This window comes from Choristoneura fumiferana, chromosome Z (genome assembly GCF_025370935.1).
Source record: "Choristoneura fumiferana chromosome Z, NRCan_CFum_1, whole genome shotgun sequence".
NCBI classification, from domain to species: domain Eukaryota; kingdom Metazoa; phylum Arthropoda; class Insecta; order Lepidoptera; family Tortricidae; genus Choristoneura; species Choristoneura fumiferana.
This window is the reverse complement of record NC_133472.1, coordinates 40,385,293-40,408,443: the sequence shown is the minus strand read 5'-3', so window position 1 is coordinate 40,408,443 and position 23,151 is coordinate 40,385,293. Positions and strand designations below refer to the sequence as shown.

The 23,151-nt window shown below is 37.5% G+C and overlaps 2 protein-coding genes across 3 annotated transcripts in view; both read right to left on the bottom strand.

Moving 5' to 3' along the window:
- Positions 1–1,252, bottom strand: part of SCaMC (Short Calcium-binding Mitochondrial Carrier) — a 75,832-nt gene extending 74,580 nt beyond the window's left edge. Inside the window, 1 exon segment of the mRNA XM_074100123.1 lies at positions 876–1,252. Coding sequence (XP_073956224.1) covers positions 876–1,049 — 174 coding nt within the window. The 5' untranslated portion in view covers positions 1,050–1,252.
- A 4,740-nt stretch (positions 1,253–5,992) lies between these two features.
- Positions 5,993–22,557, bottom strand: tll (nuclear receptor subfamily 2 group E member tailless). Of its 2 annotated transcripts, none has more exons than XM_074100066.1 (5): positions 22,399–22,557; positions 14,820–14,863; positions 8,963–9,199; positions 7,857–8,533; positions 5,993–7,271 (listed from the first exon to the last, which is right to left on the bottom strand). In XM_074100066.1, the coding sequence occupies exons 2-5, from the start codon at positions 14,848–14,850 to the stop codon at positions 7,089–7,091; spliced, it is 1,128 nt and encodes a 375-aa protein (XP_073956167.1). In that variant the 5' UTR covers positions 14,851–14,863; positions 22,399–22,557; the 3' UTR covers positions 5,993–7,088. The 2 variants fall into 2 exon arrangements, with proteins under 2 accessions (XP_073956167.1, XP_073956161.1); XM_074100060.1 differs by lacking the exon at positions 22,399–22,557 and adding an exon at positions 17,778–17,849.
- Between the last annotated feature and the right edge of the window lie 594 nt (positions 22,558–23,151).

Here is a 23,151-nt window from a genome sequence, read left to right as displayed (position 1 = left end):
CATGTCACTCGTGTAAGGAAACGAGCGAGCACCCATGAGGCTGACATGATCACCTTGGAGTGTTCAAAGCCTCAACAAAAAAAATAAAAAAAATTTTTTGCGAATCCTAAAGGAAATAAATTCTGAAATATAGCTGGGATTTAAATTCTACTTTCAAATTTAATAGTTTACGCGAGCAAAGCCAAAGGCTAAAGCTAGTCAGAATATAAACAGATAAGGCATTTATTTTATTAGTTTTTCAGTCTCGGCCTAACAACCTCCTACTTTACATAACAAAACACAGTTGATAATAAATATTTATCATTATAGATTAGCTAAGTGAGATTGTTTTGGGGCAAATCTTGACAGAGGAAGATCTATCATTTTATCAAGAAGATGACTTTGCTTTAGCCAGTCCTATCACCTGATTTCTAATATTAGAGAGGTCTGAAATTAAATGGCATTATGCCACATAGGCTTAGGATAAAAAAGAAGGAAAAAAAAAGGAAACAGCATAAAATAACAAGCACTGCTTTGGTTTTTGAACATTGATCTTTGTGGGTAGATAATACAGTTCTGACATGCCTAACCAGAATAATTAAAAAAAAACCAAGTAAGAACTTTATAAACATGGTAAGCCAATAAATATTTCGTTGTAAATTGGTTATTTTTTTAGTTATATTTTCAAACTAAAGTATGCTTTGTGTCTGGCTGGCTGTAGCAAATTAAAAAAAAAAAACAAAATTGTGAATTTGCTGTTCGAAATATGAATGAATTAAACAGTCAAAGTGAATAACAAAAGGCGAGTCCACACGTGCGCTTGGATCGGACGAGAAATTAAGGTGAAACCTCCGTTATTTATGCCGTACAGCGAATTGAGAAAAAAATGTTCTAACCTCTGCATAGCTCCGATTAATGTGTGGAGCCAGTTCCTTGAGGGCGACTGACAGGTCGTGGATGTCGATCTTCCCGTTTCCATCGTTGTCTAACTTAGCAAACACTTTTTCTAGCCTTTCTTCGTCTTCTTTTGGTAATTCCTCTAATTCCAACGGTGGATGACACTGCACCATGGTGTCTATCGTCAGCGTAAGTACTTGTTAAGCAACAAGATAGTGTAATATCTTCATAGGTATTGTTATAGTCATACATAACTTTAGCCTAACTAGAAATTAATAAATTATAAATCATTTTTGGAAGTTTCGCACTCGCTTCCGAGAACAGCGAACCGTTGACAGCTAAGAGGAAGGACTGCACTGCGCACCCACGCACACAACAAAGTTATCCTTGTGGCGACACTCACACTAGACATTATGTATTAGTGTGGGTATTTCTAGGTCATTCACTGAAAAATTGCGCCATCTGTTGTGCATTTGCTCTGTAATAGAGAAAGTAAGTTATTGATTTTTCTCAACTTGTGCTGCAGTTTCATAAATAGAAGTCAATCTGTTATTTTTAGCTTGTTTTACTCGAAATTTCCTAATAGATTGAATAATGCAATAATCAAAAAGTTTACGTACGCCATCTATGAATGCTTTTTGACATCATCATGTCGTGTGTCAAGAGAACAATGTTTGCGCCATCTAACGGTGATGTGTAACATTAAATACTTACAATAGCATACGTGCTAGTTCTAGAACTAGGACAATTTGCATTGTAAAAATGTGCGCTAGTAAAATTACAGTGTAGTTTCAATCAAATGAAAATAATGTGTACTTTCATTTACTCGATTATTCCCGTCACGATTATTAAAGATACGATACGAGTTAATAACAACTTTATTTTGGGAGTTTTTTTTTCACAATTTTGGAAGAAAGAATACAAGTGGCAATGAAAACAAAACCCTACCAAGTGCGAGTTGGACCCGCGCACTGAGGGTTCCGAGCATCTTTCACAATCAAATTGACTTTTTCTAGGTAGGTTCAGGAATTCAAAATTCAAACACGAAGTGACTGACGTGAATCAGTATAATTACAGCTTAAATTTCTAGTAAGTAATCGGATGTACTAATCAGACGGGTGGATGAACATAGATAAATTTTAAGGGCTCCTTGTAGGACTACGGAATCCTAAAAATGAAATAAATAAAAATATATCAGTTATGGTAAAAAATACTATGATTAAATTATTTATCAAATTATCATAAGTACAACGCGTATCTGTCCACCTTCTATATTATTATATTTAGCATAATTCTGACTAATTTACAAAGCCTCATACTAAACACCACAGTTATGACGAAGAAATTTCTGATCTAACTATTGAATACTTCGGAAGATACCTTATTTTTTTTGATTACATAATTTACAATAACTTATTAAAACATTCCTGATAACATAGGCGTAGAGGGGGGCCGGGCAGGCCGTGCGTGCCCACCCCAGTATGGTCTAGGGCCCACGGAAGGATGTTGGGCTACCGATTCAAAATTCTATACCTAATACTGATATATCTTCACACAAAAATCCAGGCCAGCAGGGCTACTACGAAACTCGAAGTTCGTGTCGTGCGGTCCCTCCGACACTTACACTATTTAATACGAGAGCGAGAGGGACCGCACGACACGAAATTCAAGTTTCGAGTTTCGTAGTCGCCCTGCAGGCCCCCAGAAAAATAACCCTAGATACGCCGACGCCTGAGAAGGAACTCTAAGTAGGTACTTGGGATTTCAGTCATTGCCGGGAGAGTAGGTATAGACACGTTGTTTAATTAACAAAAGTAAAGCTAAAAAAAAGCTCATCGTAATAAAACGGCGATCTCCGTCAATTTAACAAATATAAATCAACACAAAATCAAGTCATCACCGCTAGATAGCCCAAGCCCCCGTTGTTTGTAGAGACACAATACCGACAGACATGTGCGCCCTATATTGTGTCCAAATCCCGATTAATCTCCAACTTTTACTAGCTTTTGTGTGCATACCCCCTTTCAAACCTTTTTTTTTCGAACAAAAACTTACGTAGACTTGAACCAAACTCAACCATTCTGCCGCGACATAAAATAGCAATTGCCGTGATCCTGTCTCAATTGTATCATAGAAGCGTTTTCTCGCTTATGGATACTTATGGACAAGCGCTAAGGTTGGTATTGCAGTGATTAAAATTGAATGGTATTAACTTTTGATTTTATAGCTTCGGTCGCGTCAATTTGTGTATTGTCATTTTGACATAATAGATGCCATCCCCACGGATTGGATGAAACCCGATGACAGTTTAACAAATACGCTCTCCCTGTCCGACGCACTGGGTTAGAGTGAGATCGGAGTTCGAGGGAGATAAAAGGCTACTTAGCGAAATATGGCGCGATTATTGAGTGAATTTAATGAAGTATAATAGGGTGCCCCTTTATTCAGATGTCGCAGGACTCGTGACGGCCGTGAATGTGACTTTGTATGAGATAATGCGACCCCAAATACCTTGTAACCGATTTGTTTTTTTTTGTGTAATTATTTCCGCCAGTATCGTGTATGAGAAGTATTAAGAAGGCACTTTGGACATGAAACTACTGTGAGACACCTTATTAAGGTCTAAGGACGTGTCAGGAAAAAATACAAGGTGTTCATTAAATAACTGAAAACCTCAGACATGCCAAAAATATTTTTTCACTTTAATTTATTTTTCAATACTTTCATTATTTTATCAGATATTCGTGTGTTTTGCTAATTCAGTAATTCTACTTCATTTCTAACTCTACACTCATAATTTGTATTTGGGCATTTCTATCTATCGTTATAACCTGAGTTTATCTCTCCGATTTCAACTAAATTTGGTAGGTAGACTCAGTCTCCAGATGTGTCTCCAAAATATTGTACGGATGTGTCCGTTTTGTTACGAATTTTTCTTAATAATTTTCTACCAGATTTAGTTGAAATCGGAGAGATAAACTCGGGGTACAACGGTAGATAGAGAAATATGCCCTTTTGTCAGTTCCGCTTTGACGTTTTTAGAAGAAAATTACTTACATATTGAAACGGCCAGTATTAAATTATCGAAATAGTATGCAACCTCGCTAATAGTACATTGTGTCTTAAGGGCGGTAAATAAGGAATTACGAACGAGAGTCTATTAGAAGCCCGAAGTCGAAGACTGAGGGCTTTAATGAGTCGATGTCCGTAATTCTAGTGCCGCCCGTGCGACATACAATGTTTTTCATCACATTTGCGTGTAAAATTGTATATTTGTAAAAGAAAAACTATTTTTTTTTTCAAAAATTGCCGATACCGCTGACTGCGCTCTTCCATTAGTCTTAACTGACGGTTAACCGTCAGTTAAGACTAATCAATGGATGATGAAACAGCCCCTTAGACCGGGCACAATAAAAAAGGGATACAAAAACATAAACACAACCTAATTTAAAACATAGTGTAATCGATTCTACTCTCGATTCTGAGCAAACTACTTTCTGGTTTTCAGTTACTTAATTAAAACCTTGTATATATTATATGTATTGAAAAGTATGAGACTATACCCACTAACACGTTTCTTAACGTTCCGTGCCTCATACATTCCTATTACGGTCATGGTATGATACGATATAGTGGATAGAGATACCTTTATAGTGAAATAAAACGGAAACGTCTTTAACCGAGCTTAGCTCGACGTGTTTCGGACTAATTCGTAGACCTTCCTGCAGGAGCCCTCGCCACGGTGGCTTCTGCAATTCGCGCGAATATGTATAAGAAGGCAGTTTATTTCATAAGATTTTTCCACTTCCAGCAATCAAATTGACATAAAATTGGTCTGAATATACGTGTAAACATGTGGAAGCCTAATGGTTTGAGTTATGGCTTTTCAAAGCTGAGGGTCGTGGGTTTCAGCCCCGGCCTCGCATCTCTGAGTTCTTCGGAATTTACGTGCGAAATTACATCTGGAATTTTTTAACGACTTCAAAAAAGGAGGAGGTTCTATGTTCCAATGTTTGTATATTTTTTTTATGTATGTTCACCGATTAGTCAGTCAATTGTGGACCGATTTTCAAAATTCTTTTTTTATTCGACAGAGTATTTTTCTGAGGTAATCCCATTGTCACCAAGTCAAGATCTGATGATGGGATCCTAGGGAAATCGAGGGCAAACCTCAAATTTTATAGGCACACCGGCATGTCGATTTTGGCATTTTAAGCATTAAGATGAGCATTTACATTCAGAAAGTATCATTTGGTAAACTGGACCTGATGAAGAAGACCGTAGATGACCAATGGAACTCATTAAAGCTAGTAATGCTCGCTCGTCTATAAACGATCATGATTAATATACCTAGATAAGCGACTAAGAGGAAGCTTTAAGTTAATGATTCTTTCGACCTGATCTGATGCTGAAGCCAGAAGGTAGGCAACGGAACTCTGTTATAAAACAACGTAACTATAAGTCGTGTTTGGGCTAAATGGAAACGTTGTAAGATGTACTTTGGCTAAGAATCACTAAAAAGTGAGAAATAAAGAAAATTTTTAGCAAAAAAGTAAAACCGACTCCAAAAAAACAACAAAAAAATAACAAAAAATGGAACCGACTACAAAACCCTTGAAAATATTTTTCTATCTTTCGTCGTCGGTTTTACTTTTTTGTTAAAACTTAATGAATTCTATGCTGAAAGAATCATCGTGAGAAAACCTAGACACATCTGCAAAGGAATTCAATGGTGTGTTAGTTCTCATTCCGCACTGGGCCCACGTGGGAACTTGCTCTACCACTCTCATTCTGTGAGGAGGCCTATGCCCTACAGTACAGTAAGACGTAATATAGGCCAACATGATGATGTAGGTACGTAGGTATGTGATTTAAATGACAATACACGTAGGTACAGTCAGCAAGAAAACTCGCACATTTTTTTTTACAATCACTATATCACACCCAAGTTAAGTATTAACTTGTATTGTTACAGGTATTAGAAAGTAAAAAAAAGATAGTTTGTTTATGTAATTATTTTACTTAACTTATTAGTTTGCTAATATTTTACACCATAAGCTTAGTGATAAAATAATTATTATATTAGATCAAAAAGGAATGTTACTCTAGCCGTACTTACATACTTAGGTCAGACCACATATATAATTCTTTTATAACTAAGTAATTCAGGAAACACAGATTCTAAACAAAAGCTGTGTCTTACTTACATTATACGATATGTACTTACTGATATTACAGACAGTATTAAATAGTTTATTACCAAATAAATCATTCGCAACTTTTCTTTGGAACAGTCCGAACAAGGTGGTTTTCCTTTTCGGCCACTTTGGTGTCACAAACTATTTAACGTTGACTGTACAAAGGTACCTACTTATTAAGGCACTCTCTTAAGGGTTTTCTAAGTACAGCTGATTCTACTACAAATTACATAAGTATATTTATTATTGTCGAAAATACATTTTTATCTTTAATCCCTTTAAACAGTACAGTCGCCATCAGATGTTTCGGAGCAACCAAGGTGATCAGATCAAAAATATCGAAACATGAAAAATCCTAAATAATAGAGAACACCTTGGGCGCTCCGAAACATCTGATGGCGGCCTACTAGGAATACAAAAAAGTTATCTGGTAGACAATTAAATAACTTTTGACTAGACGTACCTATTCCCCGTTACTATAGTAAACCGATAAATTCTAACTATGGCCTTATTTTGGCGTTATTTAATAATAAACAAATAAACATCATCATCATCATTTAGTAGAGCCGGGATTCATTTTGCCTTAAAACTACCTACTCCTTAGACTACTCCACAAGATATTTATAAGTAGACTTAAATATAAAATAAATAATAATGTACCTATTTACTCCATTAATCTGTTATTTTACATTTTAATATTTTGTCTTCGTTAGATGCAAGCGAAGCTTAACTTTTCTATTTCTATTCATCTGTAAAAAATGATCAATGATCAAACTCTTTATCCCGCAAGTAAAATGATGGGCGCCTTTCTTACAATTATTCATAAATAAGGGGGTAATATAATAGTATTATACTAATTAGAAATAACTGATATTTAATAATGGAATGTAAATTTAAAATCTGTTAACTAATTTTTATTTCAACTACCGCCTTTTGCCTTATGAAGGCAATAGTTCCAACAGTTATTATCCGCATCACATTTAATGGTGCACTAAGACCTAAGAGACGTTAGTACTACACGGTATCCTTGCCGGTTCTATACATGTCGCTTATAATCCTTTCTATGGGTATGTCCCCTATGGTGGCCCTGAAGAAAAGCTCTACTATGGTGTCGCTGGGCACGCTCTTCATGACTGGCAGCAGCTGCAGAAGCTGACTGCAGCGAGAAGGGTCGAGAGGGAAACTTCTCGAAGTGTACTGGAAGAGAAGACACCGGTAAATCTCTGGCAACTAAAGGTCTATCTTTAAACGCTACCGAAATAAATCTTTTATTGTTCTACATGTTCAGAGTTGCTCAAATAAACGTGAAAATGTCGAGCAAGCTATGAGATTACTTAGCAAGCATTAGGTAGAGTTCAGAATTTCTTTGGCTCATGCCGTCACCCTTTTTCCTCGTGGTTAAACTGATTTGCCAAACTGGTTTGGCCATGTGGAAATGCGATTCCTCGTGGTCAAACTCAAAATTGTTTTCCTCAGTCCCATAGAGACAAAGCTACCGTAAAGCAAAAGCTGTACCTAATTTCGCACATGGCTTTCGAAAAGTCGAAACACGATCCTCTCCGTGAAAGGCCATAGCGTAAACCACTAGGCCACCACGATCCAGAACTATATCTGCTAAATTTCTAGTCTGAAGCTCTAGCGCTTGGCTGTGAATTGTCTGTAGCCAATCATTCAAAGTGGCATAGTGGTTCTTTTAAAGGTACATATATCAGAATTGACATTAGTAAATTGGTTAAAATATTGATATCTTCTCTATAATTGATGGCTCGTACACTTTCTTACCTCATTCAGCACGGCTTGTGAATGGTCCTGCAACGCAGCCACCGCCGGCAGATCCTGTAGCCTCCTCAACTCATTCGCACCTTCAGACTTCTCGCTAACCGTCTTAAACAGCACGATGGCTCTCAAGCACGCAAACTCATTGCTATCCGGTCGGATCCTTGCCAATTCCTCTAACGCTTTTTCAAATAATTCAACATCCTTCAAATTGGTTCTAGAGTTCTCCAAGACCTTCAAGTCTAAAGGGTATAGGAATTGCGCTGAGCCTATAACAAAGAGGTCACGCCATGATTCTTCTAATAGGAGGAGACGGTCGGATAGAGATAGGGTGGTAAAGGCTGGAACGTTTTTGGCCCATTTTACGTTCATAAAGAGGAGTCTTGCTGCTGCCTCGCATATAGCCTCAGGGTTAGAAGGGGACAGCAAAGTTGCTGTTATAGGCGGTGGTGAAGGTGGTTTTGACGGGCAGTGGCTTAAAGGCAACATGTTCAGTCTGTTATACGGGTATGGATGGAACAACGTCATGGGAGCTGGAGGTATCATGCTGTGTTTTGGTAGAGCGAGATCTAGAATTGGTGGTGTCATTGTGATATCCGAAGGCGGCATCGACGGGTCTTTGAGGAAAAGTGCCATTTGCCGCCTGATGGTTGAATTGCGAGGACCCCGTTCGTGTTGGACCGCTGTTGGAGAACAAAGAATAATTGCAATTTATTATTAAAGGCATCAAATGAACATTGGGTTTTGTATTGACAGATTTAATGATATCATTATTGCAATAGCCATTACCTAAAATTGCTCAAAAATTAAAGAGATGTGAGTGAAAAAGGCATGGTTTAAAAATGATTAGGTTATATCTCACTCTTGTGGTTTACGAAAACTTGCTCAAACTTATAAAAACACAAAATATACACGCGCATTAATAGCAAAAAGACGAAAGGTCGATCAGAAGAGAAATACATACAATAATAGATATTTCTATTATTAGTTATTGTGCCGTCGCAAATGACCGTCTGATTCTACCCTCATCCTATACCCTGTGTGTGTCAGACAGAAATAAGTATGCGAAGCAAGTGTGATTCCAAGTCAAGCCTAGGCTTGTGGCTACTAACCATCCTTGTTCATCCCAGCATCAAAGCACTTAGCCAGCCTGCAGGCGCGGCACTGGTTCCTGTGCGCCTTGTCCACCACGCATGCACCAGGGCTCCGCGCTTTACACGCATACCGGCGGTCGCGCCGCACCGACCGCTTGAAGAATCCCGCGCAGCCGTCGCAGGCGAACACGCCGTAGTGCTTCCCGGAGGAGTGGTCGCGGCACACAGCGCAAGGCACGTCGTAGAGAATACGGCCTGGCGGAAGAAGAAGAAAGATGTTGGGGCTAGTGGCATAGCGTGGCAATTTTGAGGGGGCCGACAAAATTCCATAATAAATAATACTGAATAATATAGGTAGGACACTTGTATGGGACGCCACCTGCGTGGACACGCTAGCTCCTTCACACATCCCAGCGACGTCCTCCATGGCCGGCGACGCAGCAGCAACAGCGGAACAGCTCAAACGGTGCAAATATGCAGCCCTTTGGGGAGGGCTATATTTTTGCGCCGTATGGTGTTGAGACCCTAGGGCCGTGGGGGCCAGGCACACGCGATATTGCGAAAGAGATATCCGCGCGCCTCATTGATGTTTCAGGTGACCAGAGGGCTGGCAGCTATTTCGGACAAAGGATTAGCCTTGCAATACAACGCGGGAATGCAGCCAGCCTTCTGGGCACAATGAACAGCGACGGTGAGCTAGGAAGGATTTTTTACTTATAGGTTAGGCTAGGTTAGATATTTTTTGTAAATAGTCATATTTAATGTTTAATGTTTGTGTTTTATTGTATATTGTTATAAATAAAGGCTTTATCGCATAATAATATCTAGATAATAAATAATACATATTATATTTCACAGTTTTGTCGCACCTACGATTCGGACCGATAGAACGATTAGAGATAAACGAAATTTTCTGTGAGGAAATCGGGGAATCCCATTTCTATAAATGAATGGTACAAGAATGAAATCTTGTATAAGTACTATACTTTTTTTTAAATCTAAATAAGAGGGCAGCAAAATTTTCAGCAGCTGATACCCACGCTACGCCATTGGATGAGACATCTCACGCTGGCTTAGTCAGATTTGGTAGACAGCTTCGAAATGAGAAAAATAATCAAGCTCAGCAGATCTTTTTGGAAAAAAATATGCACGATGCTAAGTTTCTAGCGGGAAAACGCGTCTAAGATGTGACCCTATATTTATTTATGTCATAAATGTTTTGCAACGAAAAATCCGACGAGCCTGCTTTGGATTCAATATAGATCCCTTATGTTTATCTACAGTTACTTAGATACTGAGATATGACGCTAAGCGATCGTTTTGGGACGTACCTATCCTCCTGCTGCCCAGGCCATATTTTTTTGTTTCATGAACATGAAACTTTATGTCACTTATGAAAGAGTTCGATGTCAATTTACAATAAACGATAAGGCCTTATAAATAGGACACTGGGGGCAGGACAGGAGGCTATAAGTATCTACATTTTAATTTCATTTCGACTATGGAACCCTTTTTAATGCCTGATCCACTCTCACTTGGCCGATTTTCCTATACCTACTCAATCGTCTATTGTCGACAGCAATTAACTAATAACCCTCAAATGCCACATAACGTTCTCAATGGCCAGTCATAAATCAAACCGTCCCAAAGTGTCACAATTATATGAACACAATCACAGGGGGTAAGACTCCGCCCTATAACTCCACCCAGCTCTTACTATGTGGGCAAACGACGCGACGAATATTTTGCTAATACATTGCGTGTATTGCTAGCTATTCTCTCTAAGGTAAGAGTGTCGACCGCGCAGTGAACAGAGAATCGCTCGTCTGTTCGTCGGCAAACGACCCTCTTGGTATGAAGCGTCGATAAACGTCGAATGAACAGCCCCTGGGTAATTAGTAATGCTCTTTTAGTTAGTTCTTTGTCAAGAGGGTTTGGTACTTATGAGTTGAAGAATAAATGCTGGTTAAAGCTAGGATCTCTTGATCATGTCATGATCTTCTTAACGCTGCGATGCGGTTTCAACACAGCGTTACATACAACTTGTGCTTCGTCGCTGAAGAATTAAACGAAACGAAACAGCAACGAACGAAATTAAGAGTTTTACCATAGATTTTTGCCATAAAGTAACTGATGGCAGAAAATATGAATGAACGGTGATTCTTTTTCGTGATCTGTTAAAAACATTATTCAGTCTTTTTACTGTGTTTATCTTAAATTTATCCTTTGCTACTCATATTTTTCAACGGACACTTTTGCAACTTTGCATAGAGTGAGTTTGTGCTTCTTCGACTAGTGCGTTTATTGTTTACAAGTCCGTGACAAAAAAAACATAAAAAAGTTATTTAAAAACGAACAGTTTAATAAACTCAGCAATAAGACTAACTCAAATACGAAACCGAACTATACGATATCTTAAAAAAAAACTAACTTCGGCAAGCAAAAACATCCAGTGAACTTTTTATCTCCATTCTATCCCACGGCACCGTTTAGCACAATATAATATACGTCTTTATTCATACTAAGTCTTTTAGTCGAAAAGGCACAAAGGCACTGCCATTGAATGAGACGAATAATACGCACTTGCTGGCAGGAAGCGCGGTGTCTGGTTCAAAAAGAAAAAGTAAACTGTCCATAGACAATACTCAAAAGGTAAGTCGGATTCGAAATTCGAGGATAATGACAGTTCCTTACATACTTGAGTAGGTACTAAATAAGGAGTGTTGAATAGAGTTATGGAATTGATTTTTGATGAAGTTATGTGTTGTGAATCAGCTGTCGGTTGTCGTAGGGATGGGATGGATTTTGATGTTTGTTTTGGAAGAGTAGTTTGTCAATGTGTTGTTGTTATTACCCACATATCTATTCAAGTTTTTTTCGTTTATATTTGAGTTTAATTTTATTGTAGCGGGTAATGATTTTAAAGTGAAATAACGCTAGCGTTTTTTGTGGAACAAATCTACTACCTTACTAGGTACCTATTCTAATACAGAGGTAATTAACTACTAACCTGGGTTAAGTAGTGTCCAAAGTACAAAGGCATGGAACTATCAACCTTAATTTGGGGTTGTGAATACATTTTATAACCCTGAGATACAAGTGGCCCTAAAGTAAATATCCTTTAGAAATATTGTCAGGCCAGAGATAAATATGTATTTTATGTAATGTTTTGTAGTATCAAAGCACACTAAGACTACATAAGTACCAAGACAGTCCTGCAGAAAAAAAGATTTAATCGTTAAACCTGGCTTAATCTTGACAGTTATGTATTTTTAACTAAATTCAGCAAGTGACCGTGTGTATTTTATCTGAATCATTATCAAGGTAATTTCAGTTATAAGAATGGCAGTTCCTGAGCGCGGCAGTATTATAGGTGTAAGGTTAAACCTATATTTAAACCGTTACAAACTCCCCCAGCCATTAAAAATCGTTCCAAATTCAAAAAGCTCATTATTAGCCCATAAACAAACCCTAATCATCCTTGTCGATGGTATCTCATCACCGCCGTGTGACCGGTCACCTGTGTCCAAACGTTGCGTGCGCGTCGACCATTCCAAACTATACACCGGACAAAAATTAAAACTCCCCAACCCCACACTGACTCCAAAGGGGTGTTACTAAAAAGCGCCACTTCGGGGTGCATTAATAAGTTTGTAATTCGACTAGTATTAATTTATTTTAAATATTCCGCGTGATCTTTTAGATGTGGGAACTGCGCGGGAGCATCATTGCCGTTGCGTGTTAGATGAGTGACTGATTGGCTGTATGGCTGTGAGAGAATTCCCTCGTATCGATGTGATGATTAATAATTTGTAATGTTCATGGCTAAATAAATGACGCAGCGTATCATGGACACGAAACATCGCTACGCATCCTTGGTAAAAGGGTAGGTATAATGATAAATATATTTTTCATTACTTAACCGTGGTTTAACCATGAAATTTCTATACTTTATGAGTCTAAATAGCACATAGGCTACCTTTTGTCCCGATATTCCTAAAGGAATCGAAATAAAATCTCGGAATCTCAATCGCTCAGTTTAGGGTCATGAAATTCGGCATGATTGTTTTTTAACGCAGCTTCAATATAAATCACAATTTAATTTCTGGGAAAGAAACTGCTGCTTCTGTTTTACGCGTGTGAAGTCGCGTGTCACTGAAAAAAAAAGAAGATTTTCTAACAGTAACAAAAAAAAATGTTGCTTGTAACATAACTAGAGTGACTACAAAACTAAGGCCTACTAGTAGCTAAAAGTTAGGTGATGATTACAAAACCAGTTTTGCAATATTAGCATAATTTTGGTTCCTTATTAGTAAATTTAGGGTAAACGTCAAGTAGCCAAACTAGTTCAGCTATCCTTTTTTTTTTCAGTGTATACATAGGCATATTCGTGCACTGATCCTTCTAATTAGAGTCCTCCCTATTAACTGTTATTGTCGGTAGTTCTAAAGGTGGGAAGGATAACGAGACATGGCTAATTTGTCGCGAGTTCCCACGGCTTTCACTAGCGCCAACACGAACCTATAGTTTTATACCGCCACCCCCATAACGAAGGTCACGTGGAGTTTTATGCACTCGTGTCATCTGTTAAATTACGGATATCCCAATGTTACTATAAATGCAAAAGTTTTTAAGTCTGTTTGATTCTTTGTAATTTGAACCCATTAGATAAAATTCACTATACAGGTAGTTTGAGTCCCGGGGAAGGACATAGGATAAGATTTTATCCCGGAAAATTGCACAGTTCCCGCGGCATAGCGATAAACGAATTCAACGTGGACGGATTCGCGGGCAACGGCTAGCTTAGTGAATAATGTTTTGCCATCGTAAAGTACTGCAGCTAATTGAGACAGCGACAAAATATGATGGAAAAACATAACGCAATAAGTACATAGATCTGTACATACTTTTACCCGCTCATGTGGAACATAAGATCGAGATTTTGCATTGAAATTTCGGAATTTCTATAAATTCCCACGGAAATGTGTATATCTGTTACAAAATGTGTATCTAGATTTAGTTAGGTTTTCTGCGCTATCGCTCAAACGGGCAATTCTCATACTCGTGTAATATGTGTAGCATAATCAAATATTATAAAATAAGTTTCTGTTAAAAATCATTTTAATACAAACTATAATATATGCATAAGTATAAAAATTATATTATATTATACCTAATATATTATAATAATAATTATAAATATTTAATATAAGTAGGTATTCAACTTACATACTTACTCGTAATTCAATACGACCACTGGAAGTAGGTCAAAATTTTACCCAACAACAACAACCGGCGGTAGATTTTATTTTGACATTCATAAAGTCAAAGTCAAAGTCAAAAAAACTTTATTCAATTTAGGCTATAACGAGCACTTATTAATGTCAAAAAAAATCTACCACCGGTTCGGAAAAACCTCTCTTGAGAAGAATCCGACAAGAAACTCCGCACGAGGTATATATTTTTTAAACAGATTTACAATATTATTAAATGATATCTATACATCACAAGTCTAAATTGAATACGGATATTTTGACTTTGACTTTGACAACAACAAACAGGGTAAGTAATTAAAAGCTTGTAATTATTTAAATAGTTGCCAAAAAATACTCACAATGTACCACCCAAAATACCGAATACCTAATGCGAGATATTTTTAACCGACTATTATCCCTCGTATCCAAAGTTTTAAGTTTGTTCCTCCTAAACTATCGAGAATTAATTTGCTTGCTGAGATGTAGTGACTATTTAATTGGTGATTAACTTAAGTAACTAATTTGGTCTTTGAATATTCTGGTGCTTTTAAATATGCAAAAAATATTTTTTAAGTTTATGATCATTTCATTTATTTCAAATACAAAATTAAAATACTTACTCGAAGAAGTCGGCAACGATTGCATTTCCATACTGGCCAGTAAACTGAAAAAAAAAACAAAAACTTTAAAAAACTCGCATAAAGTCGGTTCACACGAACTGAACGAAGAAACCGCAAGTCTACTTGAGAAAAATAATCAATAAAGATTCGCAACAACTGTAATTCCTTAGAAATAATGCTATTGTTGCCTTTGACATCTTTAAATTACAAAGGTAAGTGGTGCTCGTGCGTGTATTGTTCCTGCGGTAGGCCATTGCTTCGAGTGTGCTTCTGACCCTAACTCTAGCACTTGCTGCGTGTGAGCGCAATGTTTCGTTGTACAACAATTAACGTCTTTTAGCTCTGCTTTATGCTTTTGTTAAAAAAGATTAATTGAAAAATTTATTTTGATTATATTTGGAACAAGGCACAGGCACTGCTTCAGAAGTTGTTCTTAATTAAATAAGCACTAATATGACCGTGCAATAGATTAATCGTTGAAATATGTAGGTATGTACATATTCAAGGTCACATTAAGCGCAGAATTTTAGCGAAGACCCGAAATTTCAATTCAAATGCGAAAGAAGCCACATGTAAAAGCGATCACATGTTATGTCACATGATACGGATAGTCTTCGTGGAAATTCGCCGAAAAACGTAAGTCACCGACAAGTGGCGACCACAAACCGGAAGAAGAAGCGTTGGCAGGCCGCCCACTAGGTGGACTGACCATACGCGGGAGTTGCTGGCAACCGGTGCAAGTGGCGAGTTGTCATTCATTATGGCGTTCTCAGGGGAAAACCGTTGTTCAACGGCTGATGATAATGATTCCTGTGCTGCTGTCAGAATTTTACTGTCATTTTTTTTAATATTAGAGGGAGGCGAGAGAGCATGCTGGCCGCTGGGTATCAGATGATACGATATAATACATCCTATATCAGATGACCAGCTATGATCATGACCGTCCATGAGTGTCAACGGCTCAAGGAGAGTAATTGGTCTGTGCCGACCTTTACGTACGGCATAAGCATTATTTAGTAATTTGAAAGTATTATAAATTGTGACACTTGAAATTCTCGGCATATTTGGCAGCAGGCCAAGACGAACCATTCAGACAAAAACTGACAAAGTAAAAGTGACTAAGTAAACACTCAAACAAAACATCGTTAAGAAGCGGTGGATTAACTTCAAAGTTAAAGCGTCACTAAGGCAGCAATATTCCGGGAACATGAACAGAGGAGTTTGCGTCAACCAGTAGCCGGTCAGATGTTTAGCAAAAACATTTCGGTAGGACTTTGTAAAACAGGTAATTATGTGGGGATAATCTGGGCCTCTTTTGTGGCCCTGGGGGCCCGGTGCCCTTTAGATAATAACATCGCAAAGCAAAAGCATCGACGGGCAAAAAACAGTTTGTGACGGGATGTTTGGGATGCTCGCATTCTTTGCATTGTGGCGATATTCCGCAGCTGTTATGAGTTTATTGGTGAATATTTGACCTCAATTAATTATTAAATTTTCACGATTGTTAACTCTATCTGAGAAGAAGCCTGTGCCCAGAAGTAGGATGATAACTAACTAGACACCGGATTATCTGTATATTTGCGTAATATAACATTAGCAATATTTCTGGGTAGAATAACTCATTACCAAAACAATCCCACTAATAAAAATTAGTTTTTTTGTTATATTTTTTTGTAAGTCTATTTGTTTGTTGCCTTTTCGCGTCTAAACCGCTGAACCGATTTAGATGAAATTCGGTCCTAGGTATACATCGTGTTTTTTTGGTATCCGTTAAGTATAGTTAGTTTAAGATAGGAAAGGACATAATAGGATAGCTTTGTTCCGGAATTTCCGAATAAACGATTTCTGCTCGGACAGAGTCGCGTGCAACAGCTAGTATATAGCATCTAAATTTAAATATCTACTGTCCAGTTACCTCAGTGGATGTAAAAAAAGGTCTTTTTCCGATTAGATAAGTATGTAAAAATATTTAGATTCATGAAAGGCACGATTTTAGTAATGAATATTTAGTAATACCTACCATTGTTGACGTGGACTATTTTTAAATATATACCTTATTATTATTTTCTGTCGATTTAAAAATAAAACACCAGTGTGGTGTCGGGTTAGAATAACATATCCACTGTACCGTTTTTGTCAATTGCTAATTATATGGCTCCGAAGCGGTAACGTTTCGTGTGCTCTGCCTACCCCATTTGGGAATACAGGCGTGATGTGTGTGTGTGTGTGTGTGTGTGTGTGTGTGTGTGTGTGTGTGTGTGTGTGTGTGTGTGTGTAAAAATAAAAAAAACAGAAAAGTTTTAAATTTGACGTTTTAACAGTTTTCATGCAAATTTTCAGCATTTTTCACGCATACCTAATTCAAGTTCTTGATGTTCTCCAGTTTAAAATGATGATGATTGATATCAACCAACTTTACCTCTCAATTTCAGTAAAAAAATGGCTTGTTCACTACTAGTTTACTATCCTTATTTAGAAACTCCCAAAAAATATCTACGTCGTCTGTCTTTAAACTCTATGTATGTTTGTTACTGTTGTGAAGACATGCTAAAACGGCTCTACGGATTTGTGTGAAATTTGGCAAAAGTTAGTTTATAGCCTGGATTAAAACATAGGATACTTTTTATCCCAATATTCCTACGGAAAATGGATACAATCGCTGGGCTTAGAGTCATGAAGTTTGGTATGTATGTAGCTAAACCTCTGGAATAACACATAGGCTACTTTTTATCCAGATATTCCCACGGGATAGGTATAAAATATTTTAATTTCAACCGCGGGGCTTAGAGTCTTGACAGTGTTCTTAACACAGCCTTAATTAAGACCACGATATAAATTTTGGGAATTCCCAGTGGAATTTTGTAAAATCCCGGAATTTCAATTGTACCAGATCGAATAGTTTACGCGTGCGAAGCCGCGGGTGAACTCAAGTAATCAATAAAAATTTGGGCTACCTACCGGAAAAGTCAGTCAGTTTTCACTGCGTATTTTCCCCGGCAACTCGCGACATAGATTAACTTCCAGTACCCGTGTCCGAAACACATTAATAAACAACTTTAACGGCTTCACAAGTAAGTGAAAATTAATTTTAACATTAACGAATGTTTATCGTTTTCAATATGGAATTAATTTAACGCTAGCTACCGAACGGGAGTTGTAATTGCAGTTTGATGTAAGTACGTTTGAAGAGTTTTTTTTTTTCCAAAATGACTTTTAGTTTCCCGAAACACTACTTACAAGGAATAGGTACTTATAGTTTCGCTATGTCCGTCCGTCTGTCCGTGCCTTAGTTTAGAGACTGTACCGCTAGGAAGCTGTAATTTTGCATGCATATATACAAGTATAGGTATACCTACATTACTAGCTTTCCGTCCGCGACTTCGCCGTGTTGAATTAATTTTACAAAATCGGCCAAGGAGCTATACATATAAGTTTAAGTTTATCTACATAAAACTGTTTTATTTTATTTCCGACAGTTATTTTAGAATAACATGTTCTAACTTAAGCTAACCGACTGTCAGTAGGTACGTAGGTTAGATTATAACTGCGACCCATGCGGTGCAGCAGTCCGTTTTTTCTTAGGATCGTAGTTCTAACCTAACCTAACCAACTGTACCGTGCAGAAGTTAAATAGTTTTTCTTCGGGTCTCAGTTCTAACCTAAAGTGTAAGCTAACCTATTTCAAAAACAAGTTAACCTGAGCTACATGCACCACTACTTACCTATTGTTATTATGAAATAAAGTGTTACCAAATGATGCATTTTATTAAATGGTTTTTGGCCCAACGTTGATTTGATAAACGGTTTTGCCAAGTGACGAAAATAATAAATGAATAGTTTGCCAAGTACATAATGATTTGTTATAATGATGGTTTGTCAAATAAAGAGTTGAATTGTTTGTTGAAACATTTTTATCCAAATGATGGTTACCACTACGAAGTGCAAAACTCGAACTTCGTGTCTTGCCGTTCCGCTGACGCTAATATTATTTAATACGAGTGTGAGGGGGACGGTACAATACGAAATTCGATTTTCAAATTTCGTGGTAGCACCCTGAGCCTCTCCAAGAGGCCCACAGTCTCATCTGTCAAAGCCATAGGCATCGGCAACCCACACTGGTTGAAAGCCGTAGTCTGAATAACTGAGCAATATTGGACGAAAAGACATCACTAAGTTTTCCAAACAGTACCAATCCGAGAACAAGCAAAGGAAGAACAGCGCCTTTCGCAAGACCGGCAATTTTTGCTGATTTGGGACAATTTCGTGACATAGGTAAAGCATTCTTCAATTTTTAATATCTTTTTGTTATGCTACGCTACTTTGTCACGAATAAATGAATTCTATTTCTATTTTTCCGAGTTGGATTCTTTAGGCCCGTGTTTAACTATTTACTTGGCTTTCCACCGGCGTTCGTGTCGCGACAGTTGTGTTTTTTAACCCCCGACGCAAAAAGTGGGCTGTTATAAGTTTGACCGCTATGTGTGTCCCTTTGTCTATCTGTCTATGTGTCTGTCTATGGCACCGTAGCTCTTAAACGGGTAGACCGATTCGGTTTTTTATTTTAAAGCAGGTTTTCCAGCAATGGTTCTTAGACATCTTTCATCAAAATCGGTTCAGCCGTTTTAGAGATATTGAACTTTGAAGTGACAAAGTCGGGGGTACTCCAACTTTTTGTTGTGTTTAGTTTTAAAATTGGTCCCACTGAAAACCAGCCTTGCGTCTTGCCACACTATGCTGAGTAGGGCCCAATTTATACTATACGATGTCGTTTCACTCTCTCTAAATATTTCGAATTATTTTTAAACATCTTTTGTTTCAAAGTTTTTTAGCTCCTCGCTTTGGTAGGTGTCGTATTACATGGAACTATATCTCTATAGCTCAAGGGTTCTCGCCCGCATACTCCAGTGAAGGCAGTTGACGTCGCCGGTTGGGACCACCACGCAGACGATGAGGAGGTCTAAACTAGAGTAAAATTCAAGTCAAATTTAGAATAAGATTTTCTTAAAAAATATACGTTTTTTTTACCCGTCTGCCAGTGTTAAGTACTTTGAATTTTAGAGCTGGTCACATTTTTAATGGGTCCCGACTGTTGAACTTTAAGTTAGTTAACAGAGTTCTCGACTATTAAGTTGGTTTTCTAACGACGAGGCGAGACGAGACGAGAATTGAAATTTGTATGGCGACGGCCCGAACGCTGTTCGCGGCGGGCGCGCGAGATTGCATACAAATTTCAATTCTCGTCTCGCCTCGTCTAGTCTCGCCTCGTCTCGTCTCGTCTCGCCGGTGGAAAATCACCATTAGACTTTGTTTTGAACTTTTTAGTTTTTTTTTTGCTGACTACTTATCCGAGGTAATTTTAGAATTAGTTTAGCTTTAACATAATGGCCGTTGGGGCCGAAAGGTTCGATTTCATCGCACAGCTATGCTTTAGCAATAAATACTACACGAATACGATAATGCTACTAATATTTTAGTAATAACGCATTGGCGTTATTAAATTATTAGTAGTTTTTGTATTATGTCGGCGGCCGATCGTAAAATCCACCAAATCACGAAATTCCTAGGTATATCGTCGGCTAAGGGACATCCGACATATGTAGGTATATAACGATTCGCCTGGTGACGTTTAGGCAGATCATGAAATTCCTAGGCATATCATGAAACGCCACCATGTCGCTCGGCTCGTGCGTTGTGACTTGTGGTCACAAAAGTCACAAATCATACTAACCACGCTCGCTTCGCTCATCGTACCTAAATGTTTTTTCGGCATATCACGATGCGCCCGGTATAAAGCTAGGAATATCGACGAATGCGTTGCTCTAATCGATCTGCCGTATTGTTTCTCAGGCACATCGTGATATGCCTGGCCAACTTTTAGGCATACCATGAAATGGCGTCATTTTATGATATTGCCTAAGAATTTCCTGATCTGGCGGATTTTACGATCGGCTGCCGACATATATATTATAGATTCCTACACTATCTGAATAAAATTCAGCGTTCGAAACCACACACAAACATCACGCCTGTATTCCCAAATGGCGTAGGCAGTCTAGGCAGAGCACACGAAACGTTACCGCTTCGGAGCCACTTTTAGCAATTTTAGGTTTTACGTTTGACAAAAACGGTACAATAGTGACAGGTGGCTAGCCTGTCGCCTACAGTATACCTTAACCTATATCCTCAGTCGCCTCTTACGACATCCACGGAAAAAATGTGAGGTGTAATTAACCCGACACCGCACGGGTATGTACTCGTAACTTAATAAATAATATTCGTATTATTAATAAATTATTAATATTCGTAAAATTAACATTCGTATAATATTATCTATATGTATATGAGACTTGACACTAGTAACGATGCATAGATCCTTTGACTTAAGACCTTGCAAAAGCCTCTACACGTCTCGTAGTCGCCTACGCGATGCTACGACGTTACGTAGAGATACTTGAGCGTGTGAATAATAGAATGTCTAATAAATGGGTCCATATCGACTCATAATTGTCGCAATTCTTAATGTTATGTTTGTCATTTTTTTTTCTCTGAATGTATAATTGTTCAAAATTGTTATAAAAAAACCTAACCTGAACTATTATTCTACAAGATACTTATTTAATAATTGCAAAAAAAATATTTTTTCGACGGGAAAACAATGAATAACAAAAGTTATGACAAATATTACATTATGACTTGCGAAAATTATGAGAGTCGTTTAAATATATCCGTGAATAATACAGATATACACATGTTGTCTACCTATAAATGTAAGTAATTGCTTAAGTACTTATTCAACAAACATAACGCCATCTCTCAGAGTAAAGAGATATTGGTAATAGAGCTTTCCTTGTAAATTAAAATTAAAAATTTATACGATTATCCGTATTTGATATAATAATGTGAAAGTGTTTGTATGTTTGTACGTGTGTCCGTCTTTTACGTCGAAACGGAGCGACGGATCGACGTGATTTTTGTTATAGAGATAGTTTATGGGCCAGAGAGTGACATAAGCTACTTTGTATCCCGGAAAAATGCACAATTTCCAAGGGACCAGCGAAGCCGCGGGCAAAAGCTAGTAAGTTAATAAGCCAAGAAAAGTTAGAAAAGTCGTCCCCCATTGTCATAACAAAGTTCAATATTTCAAAAAAGACGAACCGATTTTAATTAAACTGAGCTAAAACCACGCAAAGAAATTCTTGAAAAAAAACACATTGAAATATATAGGTCCATCGGTTTGAGTGCTACGATGCCACAGACATACAGACAGACAGATATTGGCGTAAAATTTGTAACACCCGTCTGTTTGCGTCGGAGGTTAAAAATATCTAAATTCATCTCAATAATTTGTATCTTAATAAGCGTAAAAAAACTATCTAAGTATGTAGGTATAATTTCAATAGAAACACCGACAAAAATTATTATTTCTTGGTTTTTAGTAAAGTGAAAGAATATTAAAATATATGGACATATGGCAGAATCATCGCAAAAATTAAAGCAATATTTAGTTCGCAATGCAATTCAAGAGAACAAGAGATCGCTATAGTCAAAATAGTACCTATATCAAAAAAAATATACTTACATTTGACCATTAGCACATCACTATATACACATACACTAAAAGACGAATTCGAACACTTTAAAAATCAATAAAAAAGAAATATGGCGCTAAAAACACTGGCCATTAAAAATCGGGATTCGATGTACTAATTTCGAATTTGGAAGAGTTCGAAAATAATTGTCAATAAAACTGTTTACGTCAAAGGCGGTTGTTAGAGTGACGCGCGCGCACCGCGCAGGGATGAAAAAGGGAGGGGGCATCTCTAAGGGCTGGTGATAAGCTCATTTCAGTAATGCTTTTGCGGGCAACGCTGCTGCGGTTTTTCATTAACTACAAGGGTAGGTATTTGCGTAAAATCTAGCCAAATGTTGGCTCTATTTATAACGTCTTTCAGATATATTTTTAACCCCCTCCCGAGGCAAAAAGAGGGATGTTACCAAGTGTTAATTAAATATGTAACTAAAACCAGAAAGTAGTCTGCAAGAATCGAGAGTAGAATCGATTACACTGTTTTAAATTAGGTTGTGTTTGTGTTTTTAAATCTCTTTTTCACTGGTTTAGGTAAATGTTAAGGCTGATTATAATCTAAGTATGCTTGCGATGTTTAGATATCGATTTAAGATGATTGATTTGATCTAAAGACAAACTAACGACGAAAACCAGACTTTTTGGTTTAAAAAAAAAGTAAATCCCAATTAAAATTGCAGGCGGTATTATTATAAAATGATCCACATTTTGCACTCTAATTTTACCATATCTATTATTAATATTCAT